General features: G+C 39.8%; 2 protein-coding genes across 3 annotated transcripts in view; one reads left to right on the top strand and one right to left on the bottom strand.

Moving 5' to 3' along the window:
- The window catches only part of LOC133639798 (glutamyl-tRNA(Gln) amidotransferase subunit B, mitochondrial-like), a 71,282-nt gene that overhangs the window by 41,625 nt on the left and 4,463 nt on the right, over positions 1-25,194 (top strand). Inside the window, exon 13 of one of the 2 annotated variants that reach the window (XR_009823859.1) lies at positions 8,704-9,031. Coding sequence is in view for 1 of the 2 variants with exons in the window: in XM_062033410.1 (XP_061889394.1) it covers positions 8,704-8,853 (150 nt within the window). In the remaining variant the exon portion in view is untranslated. Of the gene's footprint in view, positions 1-8,703; positions 10,794-25,194 lie in introns of those variants that run through there. The other variant, XM_062033410.1, reaches the window with a different exon arrangement.
- The window catches only part of LOC133639797 (FHF complex subunit HOOK-interacting protein 1A-like), a 95,570-nt gene continuing 89,824 nt past the window's right edge, over positions 19,449-25,194 (bottom strand). The window contains exon 13 of the mRNA XM_062033409.1: positions 19,449-20,016. Coding sequence (XP_061889393.1) covers positions 19,838-20,016 — 179 coding nt within the window. The 3' untranslated portion in view covers positions 19,449-19,837. The remainder of the gene's footprint in view (positions 20,017-25,194) is intronic.

Genomic DNA, 25,194 nt, shown 5'->3' with positions numbered 1-25,194 from the left:
TAATCAGACCTATTTGGTCACTGCATGACTGCAAGCTAATCGATGCTAACATGCTATTTAGGCTAGCTATATGTACATATTGCATCATTATGCCTCGTTTGTAGCTATATTTGAGCTCATTTAGTTTCCTTTAATTTAATTTATATCTCATGACACACTATCTGTATGTTATATGGCTTTTAATTTTTTGCGGCTCCAGACAGATTTTTTTTTTTTTTGTATTTTTGGTCCAATATGGCTCTTTCAACATTTTAGGTTGCCGACCCCTGGCCTATACTGTATATACATATATATATATATAATATATATATATATATATATATATATATATATATATATATATATATATATATATATATATATATATATATATATATATATATATATATATATATACTGGCTAAACTGCACTGGCTTCCTGTGCACTTAAGATGTGACTTTACGGTTGTCTACTTACGTATAAAATACTACACGGTCTAGTACTTGCTCAGGAGACGCCGAGATGAGCGGTCGCACCCTCTTCCGCTCCCGATCGGGAATCCAAACAACTGCTCGGATTATCCCACACTTCCTCCTTTTTCTACTGTGGATTACGGATTTATATTTTAAACCTCCTCGGATACTCTACCCTCTTGAAAATGAGAGTCGAGAACGCGAAATGGACATACACAGTGACTTTTATCTCCACGACAATATATCGGCGAAGCACCTTGGCTTCGGAGCTAACGTGTTAGCATCGTGCTTGTCTGCACATCGAGGCAGAAGAAACATGCCCCTGACTGGAAGGATAGACAGAAAGTCAATAATACTACTATTACTTCTACTATCAGGAGACACTGAACTCAACCCTGGACCTGCAACAACACGGTTAATGTTGTCCCGACTGGCGAAGACTAGCAATGCTACTGCTAGCGTCGCCATCGAAGCTAACTCGGCTACCGGCTCGTCTCAGCTCAAGCTTACCTGTGCTCCTGCGGTCGGCGGCTCGGCGGAGGACTTCGCCCCGTTCATCGACACGGTCGGAGGCTCGGCGGCGGCGGTGGAGGACGACCCGGTCATCAGAGAAGGCAGCGACTCAGCGGCGGTGAACGACGCGGCGGCTGCGGTGGACGGCGACCCAGACATCGGTGATTGCGGGGAACTGCACGAGATGGCGGGGGTCCACGCGACCTCTCCCCGGTCCCGGACGGCCGAGGACGCGCCATACACAGGATTTAGAGGCGCCTTTACACAAACATTTTCGTTATTCTCTTCCTCTTTGTCTTCAAAAAAGCCCGCCAAAAGGAAACCCAACCCATCCCCCAGCAACCCTACCTGGCCTCCTCCTCCCTCTCCCTCCCCTCCCCCTTTCTCTCCCTCCCCCTTCACCTGGAGGACGATCAATATGCCTCTCTCTCCTCTCTCTCCTTGCTCTTCAACTGCAACAGCAATAATAACCAACAATTTTTCTGGTCAGTACCACAACACAGCGGACTCTGATGCTCTTTTTGGTTCCAGTGGACTACACATCATCCACCTTAATGTGAACAGCCTCTCTGGAGCCAAACTCGACCAAATCAGAGAAATGTTCCTCAACACGAAGGTAAAAATCTTGTGTTTCTCTGAAACCAAATTTGATCAAAGTATTTCTGACTCAGAGATAGAAATACAAAACTTTTCGGTTATCAGAAAGGATAGGAATAAACACGGTGGGGGCGTTTGTATGTATATTCACCAGGATATTAAATACATAACTCGCACTGATCTTAACCACAATAACCTGGAATCTGTGTGGGCGGAAATCAAATTTAAAAATGCTAAGCCGGTACTAATAGGGACTGTTTATAGACCCCCTAATCAGAGTGATTTCTATGGGGCTTTGGAAGAATGCTTGGCGGGGACAGACAACATGGAGAAAATTATAACTGGGGATCTGAACACAGATATTCAATGCAAAGATGCGCCTGTCTTCAGATCCTTCAGCAAGTTTTGTAATCTGCACGGTCTTTCCCAGCTAATAGCGCTACCCACAAGGGTGTGTGATTCCACCCAATCAACCATAGATCTCATTCTCACTTCAGACCGGCCTAAAATAAAAAATAGTGGGGTCATGATCTGTGGTCTTAGCGACCACTATCTAACCTTCTGCACCCGTAAAATAGCTAAACCTAAAGCCAATGGCCACATAACAGCCCAATCCAGATCCCTCAAAAAATACTCCAATGACAATTTCAATTTAAAATTAGATGAGTGGGACTGGTCCCCTGTGCTCGCGAGCAACCTGGTCGATGTCGCTTGGGATCGCTTCAAAACGGCGTTCCTAAAGATACTAAATGACATGGCTCCCGTGAAAACAGTCAGGATCAAAGCCCGCTCGGAACCATGGATGAATCCGGACCTATTAGCTGCCATAAAAGACAGAGACAGGAAATACTCTGAATACCAAAAATGTAAAACAGAAGTAGATAAACAACCCAATAATATCAACCTCAAATTACTCCTTTCAACTCTCAAAAAGCAATGCAATAAATTAAGAAATAAGTCAACCAACCTGACTAAATCCTTAAAAAAAAATTACATTAACGACAAAATAGAGGAAAACACGAATAAGCCACGTGAGCTCTGGAAAATTCTCAACAACCAGCTTCCTGGTTGCAGCCAGAAACTTAAAACAAGACTCACCAACATCAGCATCAAGGAGGGTGACTCCCTCATTACAGACAAAATGGAGGTAGCTAGCAGACTTAACGCCTTTTTCACCAGCATAGCTGCAACTCTTGTCAACAAGCTGTCCCACCACTCTGGTCGCTTTGGTGTAGAACACATTAAAGCCTTCTACAGAAAGCTAGGAGTATCCAACAATGATTTCAAATTAGAAATGGTCACAGCTGATGAGGTGTTTAAAAAATTGAGCGCGCTCCACCCTAACAAGGCCACCGGCCTTGATAATATTCCCTCCAGATTCCTCAGGGACTCTGCCTCCATCATTGCCCCGATCATCACGCACATAATAAACCTATCAATTACACAAGGCCAAGTACCAAAAGATTTTAAGATAGCAAGAGTAACTCCCCTCTTTAAAAAAGGAAGCAAATTGGAACCTGGCAACTACCGACCTGTTTCTATTCTCAGCTCCATTTCGAAAGTAATGGAGAAAATAGTTTATGAACAGGTCGATAGTTACCTTGCCACTAATAAACTCATGTACAAATTCCAATCCGGCTTCAGAACTAACCACTCCACTGACACATGCCTTCTCTATCTGACCGACCACATCAAACATGAGGTGGACGCGGGCAAATACTGCGGCATGGTCATGCTGGACCTTCAGAAGGCCTTTGACACCGTTAACCACGCTATACTGTTGGATAAGCTCAGAGCAATCGGATTTAACAAAACCTCTTGGAGCTGGATGCAGTCTTACTTGGAGGGGAGGGAGCAGGTGGTAGAGGTGAACGGCACCGTGTCCCCCCCCCTCTCGGTGAGCTGTGGAGTCCCCCAAGGCAGTATATTGGGACCTTTACTGTTCCTAATATACATAAACGACATGTCATCGGCATGTGACTGTGAATTGTTTTTGTTTGCGGATGACTCTGCCCTGCTGGTATCCGGCAAGGACAAGTCACAGGTGGAGAAAATCCTCAGTGCTGAGCTCTGTAGAACCTGCACCTGGCTCGCTGACAACAAGCTATCCATCCACTTGGGTAAAACAGAATCCATCCTGTTTGGGTCCCACATCAAACTTAAGAGAGTCAATCACTTCACCATAAAAGTAGGTGACAGTGTCATCACCAGGAAAGATGAGGTCACCTACCTAGGTTCCATTCTAGAGGCTAACCTTTCCTGTGATAAAATGGCAACCAAGGTAATCAAAAAGGTTAACCAACGAACGAGATTTCTCTACAGAATTTCCTCTCTGGTCAACAAAAGCACCTTGAGGATTCTGGCGGGAACTCTCGTTCAACCCTTTTTCGATTACGCATGCACCTCTTGGTACCCTAGCACCTCCAAAACCCTCAAATCTAAACTCCAAACATCTCAGAACAAGCTAGTCAGGTTACTTCTAGACCTCCACCCCAGATCCCACCTCACTCCTACCCACTTCTCTAAAGTGGGCTGGCTCAAGGTGGAGGACAGAGTTAAACAACTTGCACTGAGCCTAGTCTATAAAATCCGCTACACCTCCCTGATACCGAAGTACATGTCAAACTACTTCCTTAACGTAAATGACCGCCATAACCACAACACCAGGGGGTGCTCCACTAACCACGTTAAACCCAGATTCCGAACTAACAAAGGTCTTAACTCATTCTCTTTCTATGCCACATCAATGTGGAATGCGCTCCCAACAGGTATAAAAGAAAGGGCATCTCTATCCTCCTTCAAAACCGCTATAAAAGTTCACCTCCAGGCAGCTACAACCCTAAACTAACACCCTCCCCGGATTGCTAATAATCAAATGTAAACAATCAAATGCAGATTCTTTTTCTTATGCCTTCTGATCTCTCTCTCTCTCTCTCTCTCTCTCTCTCTCTCTATGTCCACTACTTGATGTCCATATCCCCACCCCCCCACCCCACCCCCCCCTCCACACTCCTGATTGTAAATAATGTAAATAATTCAATGTGATTATCTTGTGTGATGACTGTATTATGATGATAGTATATATGATAGTATATATCTGTATCATGAATCAATTTAAGTGGACCCCGACTTAAACAAGTTGAAAAACTTATTCGGGTGTTACCATTTAGTGGTCAATTGTACGGAATATGTACTTCACTGTGCAACCTACTAATAAAAGTCTCAATCAAAATCAATCAAAAAAAGCTCCTGCCTATCTTGCTGATTGTATTGTACCATATGTCTCGGCAAGAAATCTGCGTTCAAAGAACTCCGGCTTATTAGTGATTCCCAGAGCCCAGAAAAAGTCTGCGGGCTATAGAGCGTTTTCTATTCGGGCTCCAATACTATGGAATGCCCTCCCGGTAACAGTTAGAGATGCTACCTCAGTAGAAGCATTTAAGTCCCATCTTAAAACTCATTTGTATACTCTAGCCTTTAAATAGACCCCCCTTTTAGACCAGTTGATCTGCCGTCTCTTTTCTTTTTTCTTCTGCCCCCCTCTCACTTGTGGAGGGGGGGAACACAGGTCCGGTGGTCATGGATGAAGTGCTGGCTGTCCAGAGTCTGGACCCGGGGTGGACCGCTCGCCTGTGCATCGGTTGGGGACATCTCTGCGCTGCTGACCCGTCTCCGCTCGGGATGGTTTCCTGCTGGCCCCACTATGGACTGGACTCTCACTATTATGTTAGATCCACTATGGACTGGACTCTCACTATTATGTTAGATCCACTATGGACTGGACTCTCACTATTATATTAGATCCACTATGGACTGGACTCTCACTATTATGTTAGATCCACTATGGACTGGACTCCCACACTATTATGTTAGATCCACTATGGACTGGACTCTCACACTATTATGTTAGATCCACTATGGACTGGACTCTCACTATTATGTTAGATCCACTATGGACTGGACTCTCACACTATTATGTTAGATCCACTATGGACTGGACTCTCTCACTATTATGTTAGATCCACTATGGACTGGACTCTCACTATTATGTTAGATCCACTATGGACTGGACTCTCACTATTATGTTAGATCCACTATGGACTGGACTCTCACACTATTATGTTAGATCCACTATGGACTGGACTCTCACTATTATGTTAGATCCACTATGGACTGGACTCTCACACTATTATGTTAGATCCACTATGGACTGGACTCTCACACTATTAAGTTAGATCCACTATGGACTGGACTCTCACACTATTATGTTAGATCCACTATGGACTGGACTCTCACTATTATGTTAGATCCACTATGGACTGGACTCACACTATTATGTTAGATCCACTATGGACTGGACTCTCACACTATTATGCTAGATCCACTATGGACTGGACTCTCACTATTATGTTAGATCCACTATGGACTGGACTCACACTATTATGTTAGATCCACTATGGACTGGACTCTCACACTATTATGCTAGATCCACTATGGACTGGACTCTCACTATTATGTTAGATCCACTATGGACTGGACTCACACTATTATGTTAGATCCACTATGGACTGGACTCTCACACTATTATGTTAGATCCACTATGGACTGGACTCTCACTATTATGTTAGATCCACTATGGACTGGACTCTCACACTATTATGTTAGATCCACTATGGACTGGACTCTCACACTATTAAGTTAGATCCACTATGGACTGGACTCTCACACTATTAAGTTAGATCCACTATGGACTGGACTCTCACTATTATGTTAGATCCACTATGGACTGGACTCTCACTATTATGTTAGATCCACTATGGACTGGACTCTCACTATTATATTAGATCCACTATGGACTGGACTCTCACTATTATGTTAGATCCACTATGGACTGGACTCCCACACTATTATGTTAGATCCACTATGGACTGGACTCTCACACTATTATGTTAGATCCACTATGGACTGGACTCTCACTATTATGTTAGATCCACTATGGACTGGACTCTCACACTATTATGTTAGATCCACTATGGACTGGACTCTCTCACTATTATGTTAGATCCACTATGGACTGGACTCTCACTATTATGTTAGATCCACTATGGACTGGACTCTCACTATTATGTTAGATCCACTATGGACTGGACTCTCACACTATTATGTTAGATCCACTATGGACTGGACTCTCACTATTATGTTAGATCCACTATGGACTGGACTCTCACACTATTATGTTAGATCCACTATGGACTGGACTCTCACACTATTAAGTTAGATCCACTATGGACTGGACTCTCACACTATTATGTTAGATCCACTATGGACTGGACTCTCACTATTATGTTAGATCCACTATGGACTGGACTCACACTATTATGTTAGATCCACTATGGACTGGACTCTCACACTATTATGCTAGATCCACTATGGACTGGACTCTCACTATTATGTTAGATCCACTATGGACTGGACTCACACTATTATGTTAGATCCACTATGGACTGGACTCTCACACTATTATGCTAGATCCACTATGGACTGGACTCTCACTATTATGTTAGATCCACTATGGACTGGACTCACACTATTATGTTAGATCCACTATGGACTGGACTCTCACACTATTATGTTAGATCCACTATGGACTGGACTCTCACTATTATGTTAGATCCACTATGGACTGGACTCTCACACTATTATGTTAGATCCACTATGGACTGGACTCTCACACTATTAAGTTAGATCCACTATGGACTGGACTCTCACACTATTATGTTAGATCCACTATGGACTGGACTCTCACTATTATGTTAGATCCACTATGGACTGGACTCACACTATTATGTTAGATCCACTATGGACTGGACTCTCACACTATTATGCTAGATCCACTATGGACTGGACTCTCACTATTATGTTAGATCCACTATGGACTGGACTCACACTATTATGTTAGATCCACTATGGACTGGACTCTCACACTATTATGCTAGATCCACTATGGACTGGACTCTCACTATTATGTTAGATCCACTATGGACTGGACTCACACTATTATGTTAGATCCACTATGGACTGTACTCTCACACTATTATGTTAGATCCACTATGGACTGGACTCTCACACTATTATGTTAGATCCACCATGGACTGGACTCTCACTATTATGTTAGATCCACTATGGACTGGACTCTCACACTATTATGTTAGATCCACCATGGACTGGACTCTCACTATTAAGTTAGATCCACTATGGACTGGACTCTCACACTATTATGTTAGATCCACTGTGGACTGGACTCTCACACTATTATGTTAGATCCACTATGGACTGGACTCTCTCACTATTATGTTAGATGCACTATGGACTGGACTCTCACTATTATGTTAGATCCACTATGGACTGGACTCTCACACTATTATGTTAGATCCACTATGGACTGGACTCTCACACTATTATGTTAGATCCACTATGGACTGGACTCTCTCACTATTGTGTTAGATCCACTATGGACTGGACTCTCACACTATTATGTTAGATCCACTATGGACTGGACTCTCACACTATTATGTTAGATCCACTATGGACTGGACTCTCACACTATTATGTTAGATCCACTATGGACTGGACTCTCACTATTATGTTAGATCCACTATGGACTGGACTCTCACACTATTATGTTAGATCCACTATGGACTGGACTCTCACACTATTATGTTAGATCCACTATGGACTGGACTTTCACACTATTATGTTAGATCCACTATGGACTGGACTTTCACAATATTATGTCAGACCCACTCGACATCCATTGCATCCGGTCTCCCCTAGAGGGGGGGGGTTACCCACATATGCGGTCCTCTCCAAGGTTTCTCATAGTCATTCACATCGACTTCCCACTGGGGTGAGTTTTCCTTGCCCGTATGTGGGATCTGTACCGAGGATGTCGTTGTGGCTTGTGCAGCCCTTTGAGACACTTGTGATTTAGGGCTATATGAATAAACATTGATTGATTGATTGATTGATTGGTTGTCTGCTATGATGGTCACAGTTTGACTCGGGAACAGACTATTTATGGTCATGTGTATTCTCATGGGACAAATGTGAGGTAATTTGAGTTTCTGCTTCTCCGTTAAGGTCCGTGCCATCAAATCGGGGAACCAGAAAGTTCTGAACAAGCTCATGGGACTGATTCAGAAGGAGACCAAAGGCCGAGCCGACCCGGTTCTAGTGCGGGAGATTCTACAGGAGAAGATTTTGTCATTCAAGGACACCTCGACAGACTAGCATCGCCACATTTCAATCTGTCTAGATCAACTACAGTAAGTAGGGATGGCTACCGAATTCGGTGCCTGTTTTTTGGCACCGGCCAAAATCGGTGCCAATGTTACAAGACCCGGGTTGCGTGTGGACCATCACTCCAGCAGCACTGAGAGCGGACTCAGCCCAATGACCTCTACTGGAGGTATGTTGCAACTTCCAATGCCATCATAGAAATTGACTCTCAAAAACGCCTCATCCCAAGTAAAGTAAGGCTTCACTTTTCCAAAAATGCGCTAGCTTGGTGCTAATAAAATTGGGCTTTGCTTTCGGCATGTTACATCAGTCATTCTCAAATAGCGGGGCGGGGGGCGTGTTGCGATGTTTCCTCCGGGAACATCCTTTTTTTCCCGGACCAGAATATAATGAAGCCTATGTAGAACTTTGCTTCACTGTAACCACGGGTGTTGTTTCCTTTTAATGTTCATAAACTTACATTGTTATGCAGAGTTATAATTGTACAGACAAATTATACTATTTACAGTCACGGTGGTGAGATATTTAACTTCTTCCTGGGGGATCAGCATTAGGGAGTTTACATGGCAATGTCAACCTACAGATTGGGTATGGAAAACTACAACTAAGATGCATGTTAGACTCAAACAGCTGTTGCGTAATAAGTACAATACTTACATTGATAACACTTTTTAGGGCGCATCTAAAGACTACATTTAGCAAAGACTGAACAGTCGAGCCAACACGCCATAAACCTTATGGATGTCGTTGTGGCTTGTGCAGCCCTTTGAGACTTTTGTGATTTAGGGCTATATAAATAAACATTGATTGATTGATTGATTGATTGATTGATTGATAAACCAGGGGTGTCCAAAGTGCGGCCCGGAGCTAATTGTTTAGCGGCCCGCCACACATTCTGGAGATGCCATTGCAAAAATCAAAAAAACATTAAAAAAGTGGAATGAGGTGAAATCTAACTAGAAAACGTTGCAATGTTGACACAAAGCTGCCATGCAGGCTGTTTTTTTTTATTTTGTCTCTTTATTTTCCTTTTTTGCCATTGCTCAAAAAAACAAAAAAAAGACAAAATCAATAATAATGAATTATTGACATCTTCAAGGCTCCAATGACTTCAAATATTTCACATTAAAATGTTTTATGTGGAAAAATACTGCATATATTGTGTGGTTGCCATACAAAAACCTCCAAGTTTTCTTTGACAAAAGAGCATAAAACAAACAAAATAATAGTTCAAACGTAAAAACGACAGATATATCTGAAGTTGATCTCGTAACTTAAGTGTTGAAAGTAAAACAAATAATAATAAAAATGTATCACTTCATGAGTGGGGTACCTTTTGGATCCCAAAGATGTTTAGTGGGATTTTATTTATCTTTTCACTGTGATTAATCAAAAATAATAATGAAAATAAAATCAATGGTGTCATGCATTATTAATCTTTTCAGGGCTCCAATTACTTCACATCAAACATTGCTTTCTGAATGTGGGCGGTGGGGGAAATACTGCATATTTCACTTTTACTATAAAAAACAAAGTTGTCTTTGACAGAAAAGGCATATATAATAATAGGCAATAATAATTTGACTTGTTTTTAACATTTTAATGACTGAGACCCTTTACGGCAGACCTGGGCATTCTGCGGCCCGCGGGCCACATCCGGCCCTTTGTGCGTCCCTGTCCGGCCCGCGTGAGGCCAATCATAAATTACAAAATACATTTTTAAAAGTATCTATGTCGAGTGTGCAATACAACGGTGCTGCTTTTGTTTTGAAAAGCGTTATTTGTATTACTTCCGTGTGGACGTATGCGTGTGCGTGATTGTGAGTGAATGTGAACAGCTGCAATCACAAATTACAAAATAAAGTTGAAAAAACATCTATGTCGTGCGCACAATACAACTGTGCTGCTTTTATTTTGAAAAGTATTATTTATGGGCGTGTGTCCGTGTGTAACCTGCGAGTGAAGGTGCACATGCAGCGACAAGTGATGCACGGTTTACACCCGAGACGCTAAAAAGAGAAAAGTTGATGAGGAATGGCGTGTTTTCAACAAGACATGGACTGCCAAGCAACGTTCCCTCTAAGGTGCGCGCCTGCGCAATTGCGCACTGCTCAAGCGTCCTCTGCGCACAGCAAATATATGCCGCGCACCAAGTCAAATCCCATCTGAATTCTAAACAAAATAAACATATTTATTCTATGTAATTATGCAATGCAACTTTGAGTGACAGTGACAACAAGCGGCCCTAACGGTGTTCGTCAACACATTCAATTGAACACCGTTCAATTATTGTAATGTCTATCGAGATGCTTCGAGGACAGGAATTATATCGATCACTTTATTGAGCAAAACTGTTTATATTCGGACATAACCACACCAAAAACATGAGTAAAACACTTCTATCTGGAAAAACTAGTCATTTTCTGCCGTACAAACCAGGCCAAAACCAACTTGTCATCTGTCACCAACACGCATAGCACTAAACCACTGGTGCGTTTATGGCCACACAAAAAGTCGGACAACTCAAACACCACACAAAGTTACACTATGACTCCTCAGTCATACGTGTGCTTATTTTACTGTCATTTATTATTAATGTTAATTTATTTATATTAGTCATGGAATGCTGTTACACACACTATGTTGAAGTATTACTATTATTATTAATTATTATTATTATTATTATTTATCTTACGGTATATATCAAAAATAATATTGAGCAAAATTTAATTGAAATATTGTCGATGTGGCCCTCCAGCAGTGCTCGGGTTGCTCATGCGGCCCCCGGGAAAAATTAATTGCTCACCCCTGCTTTACGGGCCCCAGGAGCCCTAATTGTTAAAAAAAAAGAATCTATATATTTTGTTACGGTTTGAAAATTAAAAATATCAAAATGGCCCCCGCATGCTTTAATTTTTCAGTGTGCGGCCCTCAGTGGAAAAAGTTTGGACACCCCTTCCATAAACTAAACACTACTGCCATCTTGGACACGCAACTTTGTGTCATACCTGCAAATGAGACTCAGAAATGTGACGATGAAGCAAGACAGCGGCTATCATAATTAGTTATTTTGTAAGAAAAAGTGCAGAAAATTGGTACCCGGGACCTCTGTATCGTATCGGTTCAAATGTGAACAATATCCATTCTTGGTAACTGTAAATAATGCACATTTTGTTCACGTACGATCATTTCATGTTGTCTTATTTATGCCAAGTATTAAAGAGTTTCTGGCTGTAAAAGTTGCAGCGTCATGAGTGAACTCGCTTTGTTTTGATTGATTGATTGAAACTTTTATTAGTCGATTGCACAGTGAAGTACATATTCCGTACAATTGACCACTAAATGGTAACACCCCAATAAGTTTTTCAACTTGTTTAAGTCGGAGTCCACGTTAATCAATTCATGGTACAAATATCGTAATTTCCGGACTATAAGCCGCTACTTTTTCCCCTCGTTCTGGCCCCTGCGGCTTATACAAGGGTGCGGCTTATTTACGGCCTTTTCTTCTCCGACACCGACGAAGAGGATTTCGGTGGTTTTAGTACGCAGGAGGAAGACGATGACACAATGATTAAAGACTGACTTTTCATTTACCGGTAGGCTGGTTATTTTGATAACGTACAGGCGAGCACTTTGTATTACTTTGCACCGTTGTATTATTTGTACTCTGCACGAATGCTGTTCGCCATGTCAAAGATGTGAAAGTTTGATTGAATGATTGAAAGATTTATTGTTAATAAATGGGACGCTTTGCGTTCCCAAACAGTCATCTCTGTCCCGACAATCCCCTCCGTGGTAGCAGGAACCCCTATATACTACGCTAATTACACATCAAAACCCTGCGGCTTATAGTCTGGTGCGGCTTATATATGGAGCAATCTGTATTTTCCCCTAAATTTAGCTGGTGCGGCTTATAGTCAGGTGCGGCTTATAGTCCGGAAATTACGGTATATATCAGCATAATACAGTCATCATACAAGTTAATCATCAGAGTACAATCCGGGGGTGGGACGTGGAAGGGATGGGGGGGTGGGGTAGGTTGCTATTAGCGTATTTCAGTCATCATACAAGTTTATCATCTGATAAATGGACATTGTAACAGTGTAAGTCTGACTTGGTAGGACATGTACAGCGAGCAGTGAACATAGTGAGCTCAGAAAGCATTAGAACATTTAATTATTTACAATCCAGAAAAGGGTGGAGTGTCGTCTCCGGGTTGGAGAGGAGATCTTGCCCCAAGTGGAGGAGTTCAAGTACCTGGGAGTCTTGTTCACGAGTGAGGGAAGAGTGGATGGTGAGATCGACAGGCGGATCGGTGCGGCGTCTTCAGTAATGCGGACGCTGTGTCGATCCGTTGTGGTGAAAAAGGAGCTGAGCCGGAAGGCAACGCTCTCAATTTACCGCTCGATCTACGTTCCCATCCTCACCTATGGTCACGAGCTTTGGGTTGTGACCGAAAGGACAAGATCACGAGTATAAGAGGCCGAAATGAGTTTCCTCTGCCGGGTTATTTTATAGACTAGGCTCAGTGCAAGTTGTTTTACTCCATCCTCCACCCTGAGCCAGCCCACTTTGGAGAAGTGGGTAGGAGTGAGGTGTGATCTGGGGTGGAGGTCTAGAAGTAACCTGATTAGCTTGTTCTGGGAAGTGGTGTCCTCACAGGAAACTTGAGTCTCACCCTAACAATCTTCTTCCTCTTTTATTATAAGACCTTTGTTAGATTGGAATCTGGGTTTGACGTGGTTAGTGGAGCTCCCCCTGGTGTTGTGGTTATGGCGGTCATTTACGTTCTGGAAGTAGTTTGACATGTACTTCGGTATCAGGGAGGTGGAGCGGATTTTATAGACTAGGCTCAGTGCAAGTTGTTTTACTCTGTCCTCCACCCTGAGCCAGAAGTGGGTAGGAGTGAGGTGTGATCTGGGGTGGAGGTCTAGAAGTAACCTGACTAGCTTGTTCTGGGATGTTTGAAGTCTTGATTTGAGGGTTTTGGAGGTGCATGCGTAATCGAAAAAGGGTTGAATGAGAGTTCCCGCTAGAGCAGTGGTTCTTAACCTTGTTGGAGGTACCGAACCCCATTAGTTTCATATGCGCATTCACCGAACCCTTCTTTAGTGAAAAATAAAATGTTGGGTTTTTTTCAAATTCAAGACAAAGTTATATGTTTTTGGTAATATGGGGAACATATTCTAAGTAACAAAGACTTAATTTACAGTTTTTTGGACACTAGGGGAACATATTCTAAGTAACAAAGACTTAATTTAGAGTTATTTGGTTAGGGTTAGAGTGTTCGGGCCAGGGTTAGAGGGTTAGGGTTATACTAAGGCCATGCCGAATAATGCATTAATAAGTACTTAATAATGACTAGTTAAGAGCCAATATGTTACTAATTTGCATGTTAATAAGCAACTAATTAATGGTGAATATGTTCCCCATATTAAAGTGTTACCATGTTTTTTTACTGGTGCACAAAATGAACCGTGCATGAACATCACCTTGTTCAAACAACAAAACCAACACCTGCAAATCAGTCGGACTTCTGCTGTTGCCGTATCCGTAATACGCCGATAGGGAGAAGTTTTTATTTACACAAAGAGTTGGGTGTGTTTTGACCTCCGCCGAACCCCTGAGCCCGACTCACCGAACCCCTAGGGTTCCATCGAACCCAGGTTAAGAACCACTGCGCTAGAGTCTTCATGGTGCTTTTGTTGACCAGAGAGGAGATTCTGTAGAGAAATCTTGTTCGTTGGTTGACCTTTTTGATTGCCATTTTATCACAGGAAAGGTTAGCCTCTAGAATGGAACCTAGGTAGGTGACCTCATCTTTCCTGGTGATAACAATGTCACCCACTTTACTAGTGAAGTCACTGACTTTCTTAAGGTTGATCATTCTGTAAATTATATGCATATGTTATAATGTAAATTCTTATGTTTGGAAAACCACGCAATTTTTGTCTGATATTCTTAAAAATATATATATTTGATTGTTAAGGTGTAGCCAATGCTGAGTGCGCCAGCAGAAACCTTAAAGCAGATAAACAAGCAGGCAGCTCCCTCTAGTGGATAAACAACATGACCTGTTTCTAAATATTTATTAATGTTAGCTTTTTGACTTCCACCAAATATGAATGTGATTCCAAATCGACATGTCTCTACCACTGTAATAACACATAGTTATTTTAGAGGTCTGTCAGTATTTAGGCAATACATTATTTTTATTGTGATGATTTATTTTTAATCTACACCATCACATTGTAAACCGTCCAAATACACGGCTGTCTCCCAGCTAATTGTTATTGCATAGCCAACGTCACAGTGAAGCCTGTAAGATCCCACCACAACATCCGGGGCCTTACTAGCATTAGCTTATAGTGGTGATCGACATATCTTTTTTTTTTTTTTTTTTTTTAAAGCAGGGTAACGATGGAAGTGGGAGAAGGAGAAGAAGCAGATGATATACATTGAATTAAATAAATTAATCATTAAAAACATGACCAACCTGTAGCTAACTAGCACTGCTAATCTGCACCATTCTGAAGCAAAATTAGTCGATAACGCCAGCAAAATACATTTAAAAAATAAAAACATCTAAATGACATTTATCCAGGAGAAAATGGAGAAGCTGCTGATGGTGTGTTTGACAGACGTCTGTATTTCATACAACTTCTATAGATGTTAGTACATACCATTGCAGTGATTCACTAGTGGTATGGCAAAATAAATGCTTAAATAGGTCAGTAATGTTTTATTTTACCTATATTCAAACTGTGTAATGTTACAGTGGCCACAAATATTTAATATACTTGCTAAATAAAACCTCTGCCTTGTTTTTAATGAATACTTCGACCCACTACGCTACTTTATTTTAATGTTGGTCATTATGGTGGTACTTGGAGAGCAACGGTTTTTTCTGTGGTGGTACTTAGTGAAAAAGTTTGAGAACCAGTTTTTTTTATGTTGTTTTGTTTTCAATATTATGTAAAATTGTGTTTTATTTTCAAAAGGCCGGAAAAAGTTGCTGTTTTTGTGTGTGTGTGTGTGTGTGTGTGTGTGTGTGTGTGTGTGTGTGTGTGTGTGTGTGTGTGTGTGTGTGTGTGTGTGTCCAAAAAGCACAAAAAGAAAAATATACAGAATAATTTATTATCACACCAAATATACGCTATGATTGTTTTTCCTTAAATGTTATTAGCTATAAGTTTAACATTCGTCAGCAGACGTTTTCCTTTGGTAAACGCTGAATTTAAGCATTTAAAAAAAAAAATTTGAACATCCAAATATTTCAAAATGTACCCATGACTGAATCAAATCATACCAATGCAGCTCTTTCAAAAGAGGCAATCATATAACATTTAAACTGTAAATATAAACCAATGGCATTTCGGACCTGTAAAAATAGATTTTCTTTTTGCAAAATAGACCTTTTAACCACTCTAACATGTTACAGAAAACAATGTGAGATGATGTGAAACATTTCTAAACAACAACAAAAAAGAGGAAGTCCTGAAAACAGCTTGAAGCCTCTTTCTAAAAACGTGCAAAGCATAATCACGCCCCAATCACCCTTAATTTGTCTAGTAAACTCTTGCCATAAATACATTCTTACACTAATTAAATAGGCTGCATGGGAACATGTGGAGGAAACATCATTTCACCCAAAAAAGGTTTTAAATCTAAGGAACCGACTGGAAAAAATAAACGTTGAACACAAACTGACACCGTTTTGTGAACTTCAAGGGGAACTTAATTTTTTTTTAGGAATTTTCACCTATTCACATTTTTTTAAGAGACAAGAAGACAAAATGTTTTTTTTTGCATTTTAAGTTCTAACATCTAAAAATCGGCTCGTTCTTGGTGGCCAGCATTGCAGCTAATGGGAGCGATCAATTCTAACTCTAAATAAATCGTCAACAATACTTTGTTATATTTCGTATAATAACCAAGCTGTAGTGACATTGTTATCGTAAGAGCGAACACTGAGGAACTCTTTCTAGCTTGGTATGTTTTTAGCCGTTAAAGTTAGTTACGAAAAGAGATAAGCTTGCTACTACTCCAGCACCCGAATCGCGTTTGAATTTGTAATACCGTATTTCCTTGATTAGCCGCAGGGGCGCTAATTCATTTAAAACCTCCTGTCACTCCTGCGCTTACCAGAAGCCTGCGGGATGGCCAAGCATGCGCTAATTATTTTAAAACCTCTTCTCACTCCGGCGCTTACCTTATCATGAAAAGCACATTTAATAATAAAAACGTTATTATTGTCTTACCTTTAGGTATAAATGAGTCCATGCCAGCTCCTTTTAAAGAAAAGCATCGATATATAAGTCTTCCTTATCTTTCTTCAGTTTTAAAAGTCTCTCTCTCTCGATGGAGATCTTCCTTTTAAGTATTACCTCCTGCTTCGATTGAAAGTCCAGTTTAGAAAACTGTTTTATTTTAGATATGTAATCCTCCATGGTAAAAGTCCAAGCAAACAATGGCTATGCACTCTTGCTGCCGGTTGTCTTCTTCTGCAGTACCAGCAGTCGCAAGAAGGATCACTAGCGCCCTCTACCACCAGGAGGCGGGAGTCATTTCATGACTCATATTTGACCCGGCGGAAGTGCCAAGCATGCGCTAATTATTTTGCGAAACGAGTTTGACCCGGCTGTAATTCGAGGCATGCGAATACCATATTCCCGGCGCCAATTCAAGGAAATACGGTAAATCCCTGACGTAAAAACATGAACAATCATATTACACTATCTGAAAAGTTTGGTCCACCTCGCCGGGGACGTTTCAGGTTGATTTTGGGTAAGCACTCCATTATTTCGGCAAAGCTTAGCTCAAAGTTCTAGATTTGCAGTGTGACCATGTCGCACCGACCTCACTCTCTGGGCTTCCGTCTGCGCCAAAGTTTCACCCTTCCTTTGCGCTGGCTTCTATAAGCAGCAGTTCATCCTCAGTATATTCAGCTTCAAAAAATATGGTTGTGAATCCTCATTTGTCCAAAAATAGTCGTCTTCGATGTTTATTACTAAGTCTGCCATGATTAGAACACACTTGCATTTGTATCCGGAAGTAGGAACACATGTTTGTTGCCGGAAGTCGGAAGTGCGCCGCTATGGAAACGTAAATAAATGTGCCGGGGAAGGAAGTCCTGATATTGACTAAAATTACCAAATATGGCAAACATTGTACATATTACATATTGTTATGAAGGTGTCTGTTACTACATTATATATATACTTGCAGTGTGTATATTGTACATATTACATATTGTTATGAAGGTGTCTGTTACTTAGGGGTGTGACGGTACTCAAAAATTTCGGTTCGGTACGTACCTCGGTTTAGAGGTCACGGTTCGGTTCATTTTCGGTACAGTAAGAAAACAACCAAATATAAATGTTTTGGTTATTTATTTACCAAATGTGTAAACAATGGCTTTATCCTTTTAACATTTGGAACACTATAATAATTCTGCCCACGTTAATCAACATTAAACTGCCTCAAGTTGTTGCTCAGATTAAATACAATGACAAAACTTTTCTTGTACATATAAAAAGTGCAACATTAAACAGTTTCAAGTCAACTCATCATGCTTAATTTATTACAGCATTTGGGAAGCCTGTAGTCGATTTATTATGTAAATGTTATATTGTTATCAACATGTGATAGCAGGGACCCTGCCATTCAAAACTAGGCTGCTGCATTACTAATGATTCATGTAACTACAGCTGAAAAAATAGTACAATAGCAATAGGAGAGACTATTCATCCCTGAACACCATGGAGTTCATGTAGGCTTAATGATGCACTTACATTATTATATCAACTATCAGAGACAGAAACTCTTCATTTAACATAATGTCCTTTTTTGCTGCTTCAACACAGCTCAATCAACACAGAAAAAGGTCAAGTGAAATAACAGACAGACAGGGCTTTGCTGTCCGTAACGCACACACCGCAAAATGAGCTAACGTTACGCTAAGAGCTAATTAGCCTTCACCTCAAGCCAGGACTGCGAGCGAGCTGAGCTGCCTCTTATATTTCTAGAAGGTCAACGGGCTCATAGTGATGTTACTAGTAGTTGACTGGGAAGTGTTTATCATCATTTGGGGAGAGTCCGCAGCCTGATGATTACCTGCTAAACGCTAAGCACTGACTACATGCGCTCTGAATGTGCACTGCTGATTGGCTGTTACCGCTCTGTTTGTAACCAATCAGATGGTTGTGTGGGCGGGACAATACTGGGTGCTGTGTAGAGGACTGACAGAGACAGAAGGAAGCGGAGGCGGCTACTTAATATGTTTGTGTGGAAACTCGTTTGGTACACCACCGGACCGAACCCCCCGTATCGAAATGGTTCAATACAAATACACGTACCGTTACACCCCTACTGTTACTACATTATTTATTTATATATATATACTTGCAGTGTGTATATTGTACATATTGTTATGAAGGTGTGTTTTACTAAATTGTACATATATATATATATATATATATATATATATATATATATATATATATATATATATATATATATATATATATATATATATATATATATATATATATATATATATATACTTGCAGTGTGTAAGAGGCTTTGAAGGCTACAACAATGACTCACATTAGCCGCATGTTGAAAGCGTTTTTTATCATTTTTAAAATCCGCCCCCCAAAAAAGGCATGTGTTCTTGTCTCTCATAATGATTGTGAACAGATAGGCAAAATTCCCCCCCCCAAAAAAGTGCAGTTCCCCTTTAAGCAGCTGCTAATGCTAATGCTAATGCGCTCCAGGAGCCCCTGCTGAGAAAGGCTGTAAATAAACCAGACTGGTGTCTTTGGTTGTGGACATGTTCCAAATGCACATACAGGTGATTGCCTTAGCTTTTGTAAAAATCTAATAAAACAACTCCAAATACAGTCCGAACCGGACGTACAAAATGTCTTTTACCAGTAGTGCCGGATAAAAAGTCCTAAAGGGTTGGACTGAATTACTCTTCCATAGGAATGTAAGACAAGATGGAGTGCTCTTGTGCAAGGGCTGCCAGTTCCTTCAGGAACTCGGTGAAGAGGACGGTGGCAAAAACGTCGGTCCGCTCCGGGGAGATGGACTTGGGCTTTGCTGGTGGAGAGCTCGTTAGGATCCTGGCGCCTCTCGCTACGCTCGTGTCTGCGGGGGACAAGAACGTTAGCTTGCAATGACCAAAACAATACAACATTTGGAAGAGCTGCATGAAAAATCTTGAAGAAGATAATAATGTTAGTTTGTCCATTATACTTGTATCCTAATATAACTTTTTCCTTATTGTGACGGGTTAAATCATTGCACTTGATATAAGCTTGCAGTATTTAGCAACACATGGCTCTAAACAGCTAATTGACTGTATTTATCAGAGGTGTAACGGTACGTGTATTTGTATTGAACCATTTCGGTACGGGGGTTCCGGTTCGGTTCGGAGGTGTACCGAAGGAGTTTCCACACGGACATATTAAGTAGCGTAACGCACGTTGTGTAAACAATGCACACCGAGGCACAACACACGGCATGCTAGCAGCTAACGGGCTAGGATAGACTGACCATACGTCCTCTTTTCATGTCCTCTTTTGCGGAGCTGTCAGGGCGGAGTTTCTTAAATGCCTCAAATGTCCGGCATTTTGAGTTAGGGTTGCGTGTATTTTCAATGTACGTTCAGGGTTAAGAAGGGGTTAAAAACAAAACAAATTGTGTGAGGGAGGGGCAGAGAGAGAGAGAGAGAGTTATGATAAACGCGCATGCGTCGCCAGGCTCTGCTTTTTATCCATAGATTTATCACATTTAATTTTTTATTATCTATAGCAGGGGTGTCAAAAGTGTGCCCCGGAGGCCATTTGCGGCCCACAGCTAATGTTTTAAAGGCCCACGGCACATTCTAAAAATACTATTCAAATAAACAAAAACATACACTACCGTTCAAAAGTTTGGGGTCACATTGAAATGTCCTTATTTTTGAAGGAAAAGCACTGTACTTTTCAATGAAGATAACTTTAAACTAGTCTTAACTTGAAAGAAATACACTCTATACATTGCTAATGTGGTAAATGACTATTCTAGCTGCAAATGTCTGCTTTTTGGTGCAATATCTACATAGGTGTATAGAGGCCCATTTCCAGCAACTATCACTCCAGTGTTCTAATGGTACAATGTGTTTGCTCATTGGTTCAGAAGGCTAATTGATGATTAGAAAACCCTTGTGCAATCATGTTCACACATCTGAAAACAGTTTAGCTCGTTACAGAAGCTACAAAACTGACCTTCCTTTGAGCAGATTGAGTTTCTGGAGCATCACATTTGTGGGGTCAATTAAACGCTCCAAATGGCCAGAAAAAGAGAACTTTCATCTGAAACTCGACAGTCTATTCTTGTTCTTAGAAATGAAAGCTATTCCACAAAATTGTTTGGGTGACCCCAAACTTTTGAACGGTAGTGTAACAAAAGTGAAATAAAAAAGCTTAAAGGTTAAATGTAATTTAGAAAAAGTTGCAATGTTGACTAATAAAACAAAGCTGTTTTTTTTTTTTCTTTCAAACTGTCATTGCTCAAAACATAATATTGAATCAAAATCAATGTTATTATGAATTATTGACCTATCCAAGGTTCCCATTACTTCACATCAAATAGTCCACTAAGAAAAATATTTTTGGTGGAAGATTTTGCAAATTTGTACCGAAAATGAACCGACCCGTGACCTCTAAACCGAGGTACGTACCGAACCGAAATTTTTGTGTACCGTTACACCCCTAATATTTATTAAATCAGAGTTACCTTTTATAAAACCAATTGGCCATCTTTTGAAAGCCTCTGACGTCTGAAATGAATTTATTTCAAAATGAATAACATCTAAAAGATTTTTCATTTGTAAGGTTGAATTATTTTTCATGCAACAGTATGTTGTCACTAGGGCTGCAACTAACGATTAATTTTATAATCGATTAATCTGTCGATTATTACTTCGATTAATAATCGGATAAAAGAGACAAACTACATTTCTATCCTATCCAGTATTTTGTTGGGAAAAAAAACAGCATACTGGCACCATACTTATTTTGATTATTGTTTCTCAGCTGTTTATAAATAAAGGTTTATTTAAAAAAAAAAAAAAAAAAAAAACTCTGCGCATGCGCGTAGCATAGATCCAACGAATCGATGACTAAATTAATCGGCAACTATTTTAATAATCGATTTTAATCGATTTAATCGATTAGTTGTTGCAGCCCTAGTTGTCACCTTTTATCAAGATTCATGTTTCATTTGGTTTTGTTTTTTTCAGTCTTTAATGGAAAAAAAAGTTGAGTTTATGAAAATGTGTGAAAAGGTACAGTACAGGCCAAAAGTTTGGCTCTGATTACTGCTTTGCACACTCTTGGCATTCTCTGGGTGAGCTTCAAGCACACCTGTGAAGTGAATACCATTTCAGTTGACTACCTCTTGAAGCTCATGGAGACAATGCCAAGAGTGTGCAAAGCAGTAATCAGAGCAAAGGGTGGCTATTTTGAAGAAACTAGAAATTAAAACTTGTTTTCGGTTATTTCACCTTTTTTTGTTAAGTACATAACTCCACATGTGTTCATTCATAGTTTTGATGTGACAATCTACAATGTAAATACCGTATTTTTCGGAGTATAAGTCGCTCCGGAGTATAAGTCGCACCGGCCGAAAATGCATAATAAAGAAGGAAAAAACATATATAAGTCACACTGGAGTATAAGTCGCATTTTTTGGGGAAATGTATTTGATAAAAGCCAACAGCAAGAATAGACATTTGAAAGGCAATTTAAAATAAAGAATAGTGAACAACAGGCTGAATAAGTGTACGTTATATGAGGCATAAATAACCAACTGGTATGTTAACGTAACATATTATGGTAAGAGTCATTCAAATAACTATAACATATAGAACATGCTATACGTTTACCAAACAATCTGTCACTCCTAATCGCTAAATCCCATGAAATCTTATACGTCTAGTCTCTTACGTGAATGAGATCAATAATATTATTTCATATTTTACGCTAATGTGTTAATTTCTCACATAAGTCGCTCCTGAGTATAAGTCGCACCCCCGGCCAAACTATGAAAAAATACTGCGACTTATAGTCCGAAAAACACGGTACCATTTTCCTTATTGTGACGGGTTAAATCATTGCACTTGATACAAGCTTGCAGTATTTAGCAACACATGGCTCTAAACACCTAATCTACTGTATTTATTAAATCACTGAGTTACCTTTTTTTTTTTTTAAACCAATTGGCCAGCTTTTGAAAGCCTCTGACGTTTGAAATGAATTTAGTTCAAAATGAATAACATCGAAAAGATTTTTAATTTGTAAGGTTGAATTATTTTTCATGCAACAGTATGTTGTCACCTTTTAGACACATTAGAGCAGTGGTTCTTAACCTGGGTTTGATCGAACCCTAGGGGTTCGGTTAGTCGGCCTCAGGGGTTCGGCGGAGGTCGAGACACACCCGACTCATCGTGTAAATATAAACTTCTCTCTATCGGCTTATTACGGATACGACAACAGCAGACTGATTTGCAGGTGTGTCATTTGTTGTGAGTTTATGCACTGTGTTGGTTTTGTTGTTTGAACAAGGTGATGTTCATGCACGGTTCATTTTATTATGCACCAGTAAAAAAACATGCTAACACTTTAGTATGGGGAACATATTCACCATTAATTAGTTGCTTATTAACATGCAAATTAGTAACATATTGGCTCTTAACTAGTCATTATTAAGTACTTATTAATGCCTTATTCGGCATGGCCTTATTATAACCCTAACCAAATAACTCTAAATTTAGTCTTTGTTACTTAGAGCAGTGGTTCTCAAATGGGGGTACGCGTACCCCTGGGGGTACTTGAAGGTATGCCAAGGGGTACGTGAGTTTTTTTTTAAAATGTCTGTCAAAAAGAACTGTGAAAAGAAATGCAACAATGCAATATTCAGTGTTGACAGCTATTTTTTTTGTGGACATGTTCCATAAATATTGATGTTAAAGATTTCTTTTTTTGTGAAGAAATGTTTCGAATGAAGTTGATGAATCCAGATGGATCTCTATTACAATCCCCAAAGAGGGCACTTTAAGTTGATGATTACTTCTATGTGTAGAAATCTTTGTTTATAATTGAATCACTTGTTTATTTTTTAACAAGTTTAAGAAAGACCACAACAAATGAGCAATATTTTGCACTGTTATACAATTTAATAAATCAAAAACTGATGACATAGTGCTGTATTTTATCTCTTTTTTTCAACCAAAAATGCTTTGCTCTGATTAGGGGGTACTTCAATTAAAAAAATGTTCACAGGGGGTACATCACTGAAAAGGTTGAGAACCACTGGATTAGAATATGTTCCCCTAGTGTCCAAATAACTCTAAATTAAGTCTTTGTTACTTAGAATATGTTCCCCTAGTGTCCAAATAACTTTAAATTAAGTCTTTGTTACTTAGAATATGTTCCCCTAGTGTCCAAATAACTCTAAATTTAGTCTTTGTTACTTAGAATATGTTCCCCTAGTGTCCAAATAACTCTAAATTAAGTCTTTGTTACTTAGAATATGTTCCCCTAGTGTCCAAATAACTTTAAATTAAGTCTTTGTTACTTAGAATATGTTCCCCTAGTGTCCAAATAACTCTAAATTTAGTCTTTGTTACTTAGAATATGTTCCCCTAGTGTCCAAATAACTCTAAATTTAGTCTTTGTTACTTAGAATATGTTCCCCTAGTGTCCAAATAACTTTAAATTAAGTCTTTGTTACTTAGAATATGTTCCCCTAGTGTCCAAATAACTCTAAATTTAGTCTTTGTTACTTAGAATATGTTCCCCTAGTGTCCAAATAACTCTAAATTAAGTCTTTGTTACTTAGAATATGTTCCCCTAGTGTCCAAATAACTTTAAATTAAGTCTTTGTTACTTAGAATATGTTCCCCTAGTGTCCAAATAACTCTAAATTTAGTCTTGGTTACTTAGAATATGTTCCCCTAGTGTCCAAATAACTCTAAATTAAGTCTTTGTTACTTAGAATATGTTCCCCTAGTGTCCACATAACTCTAAATGTAGTCTTTGTTACTTAGAATATGTTCCCCTAGTGTCCAAATAACTCTAAATTTAGTCTTTGTTACTTAGAATATGTTCCCCTAGTGTCCAAATAACTCTAAATTTAGTCTTTGTTACTTAGAATATGTTCCCCTAGTGTCCAAATAACTCTAAATTTAGTCTTTGTTACTTAGAATATGTTCCCCTAGTGTCCAAATAACTCTAAATGTAATAATAATAATAATAATGGATTAGATTTATATAGCGCTTT

Source organism: Entelurus aequoreus, linkage group LG22 (assembly GCF_033978785.1).
Source record: "Entelurus aequoreus isolate RoL-2023_Sb linkage group LG22, RoL_Eaeq_v1.1, whole genome shotgun sequence".
Classification (NCBI taxonomy): Eukaryota; Metazoa; Chordata; class Actinopteri; order Syngnathiformes; family Syngnathidae; genus Entelurus; species Entelurus aequoreus.
The sequence above is the reverse complement of the archived record's forward strand: the minus strand, read 5'-3'. Positions and strand labels throughout refer to the sequence as shown.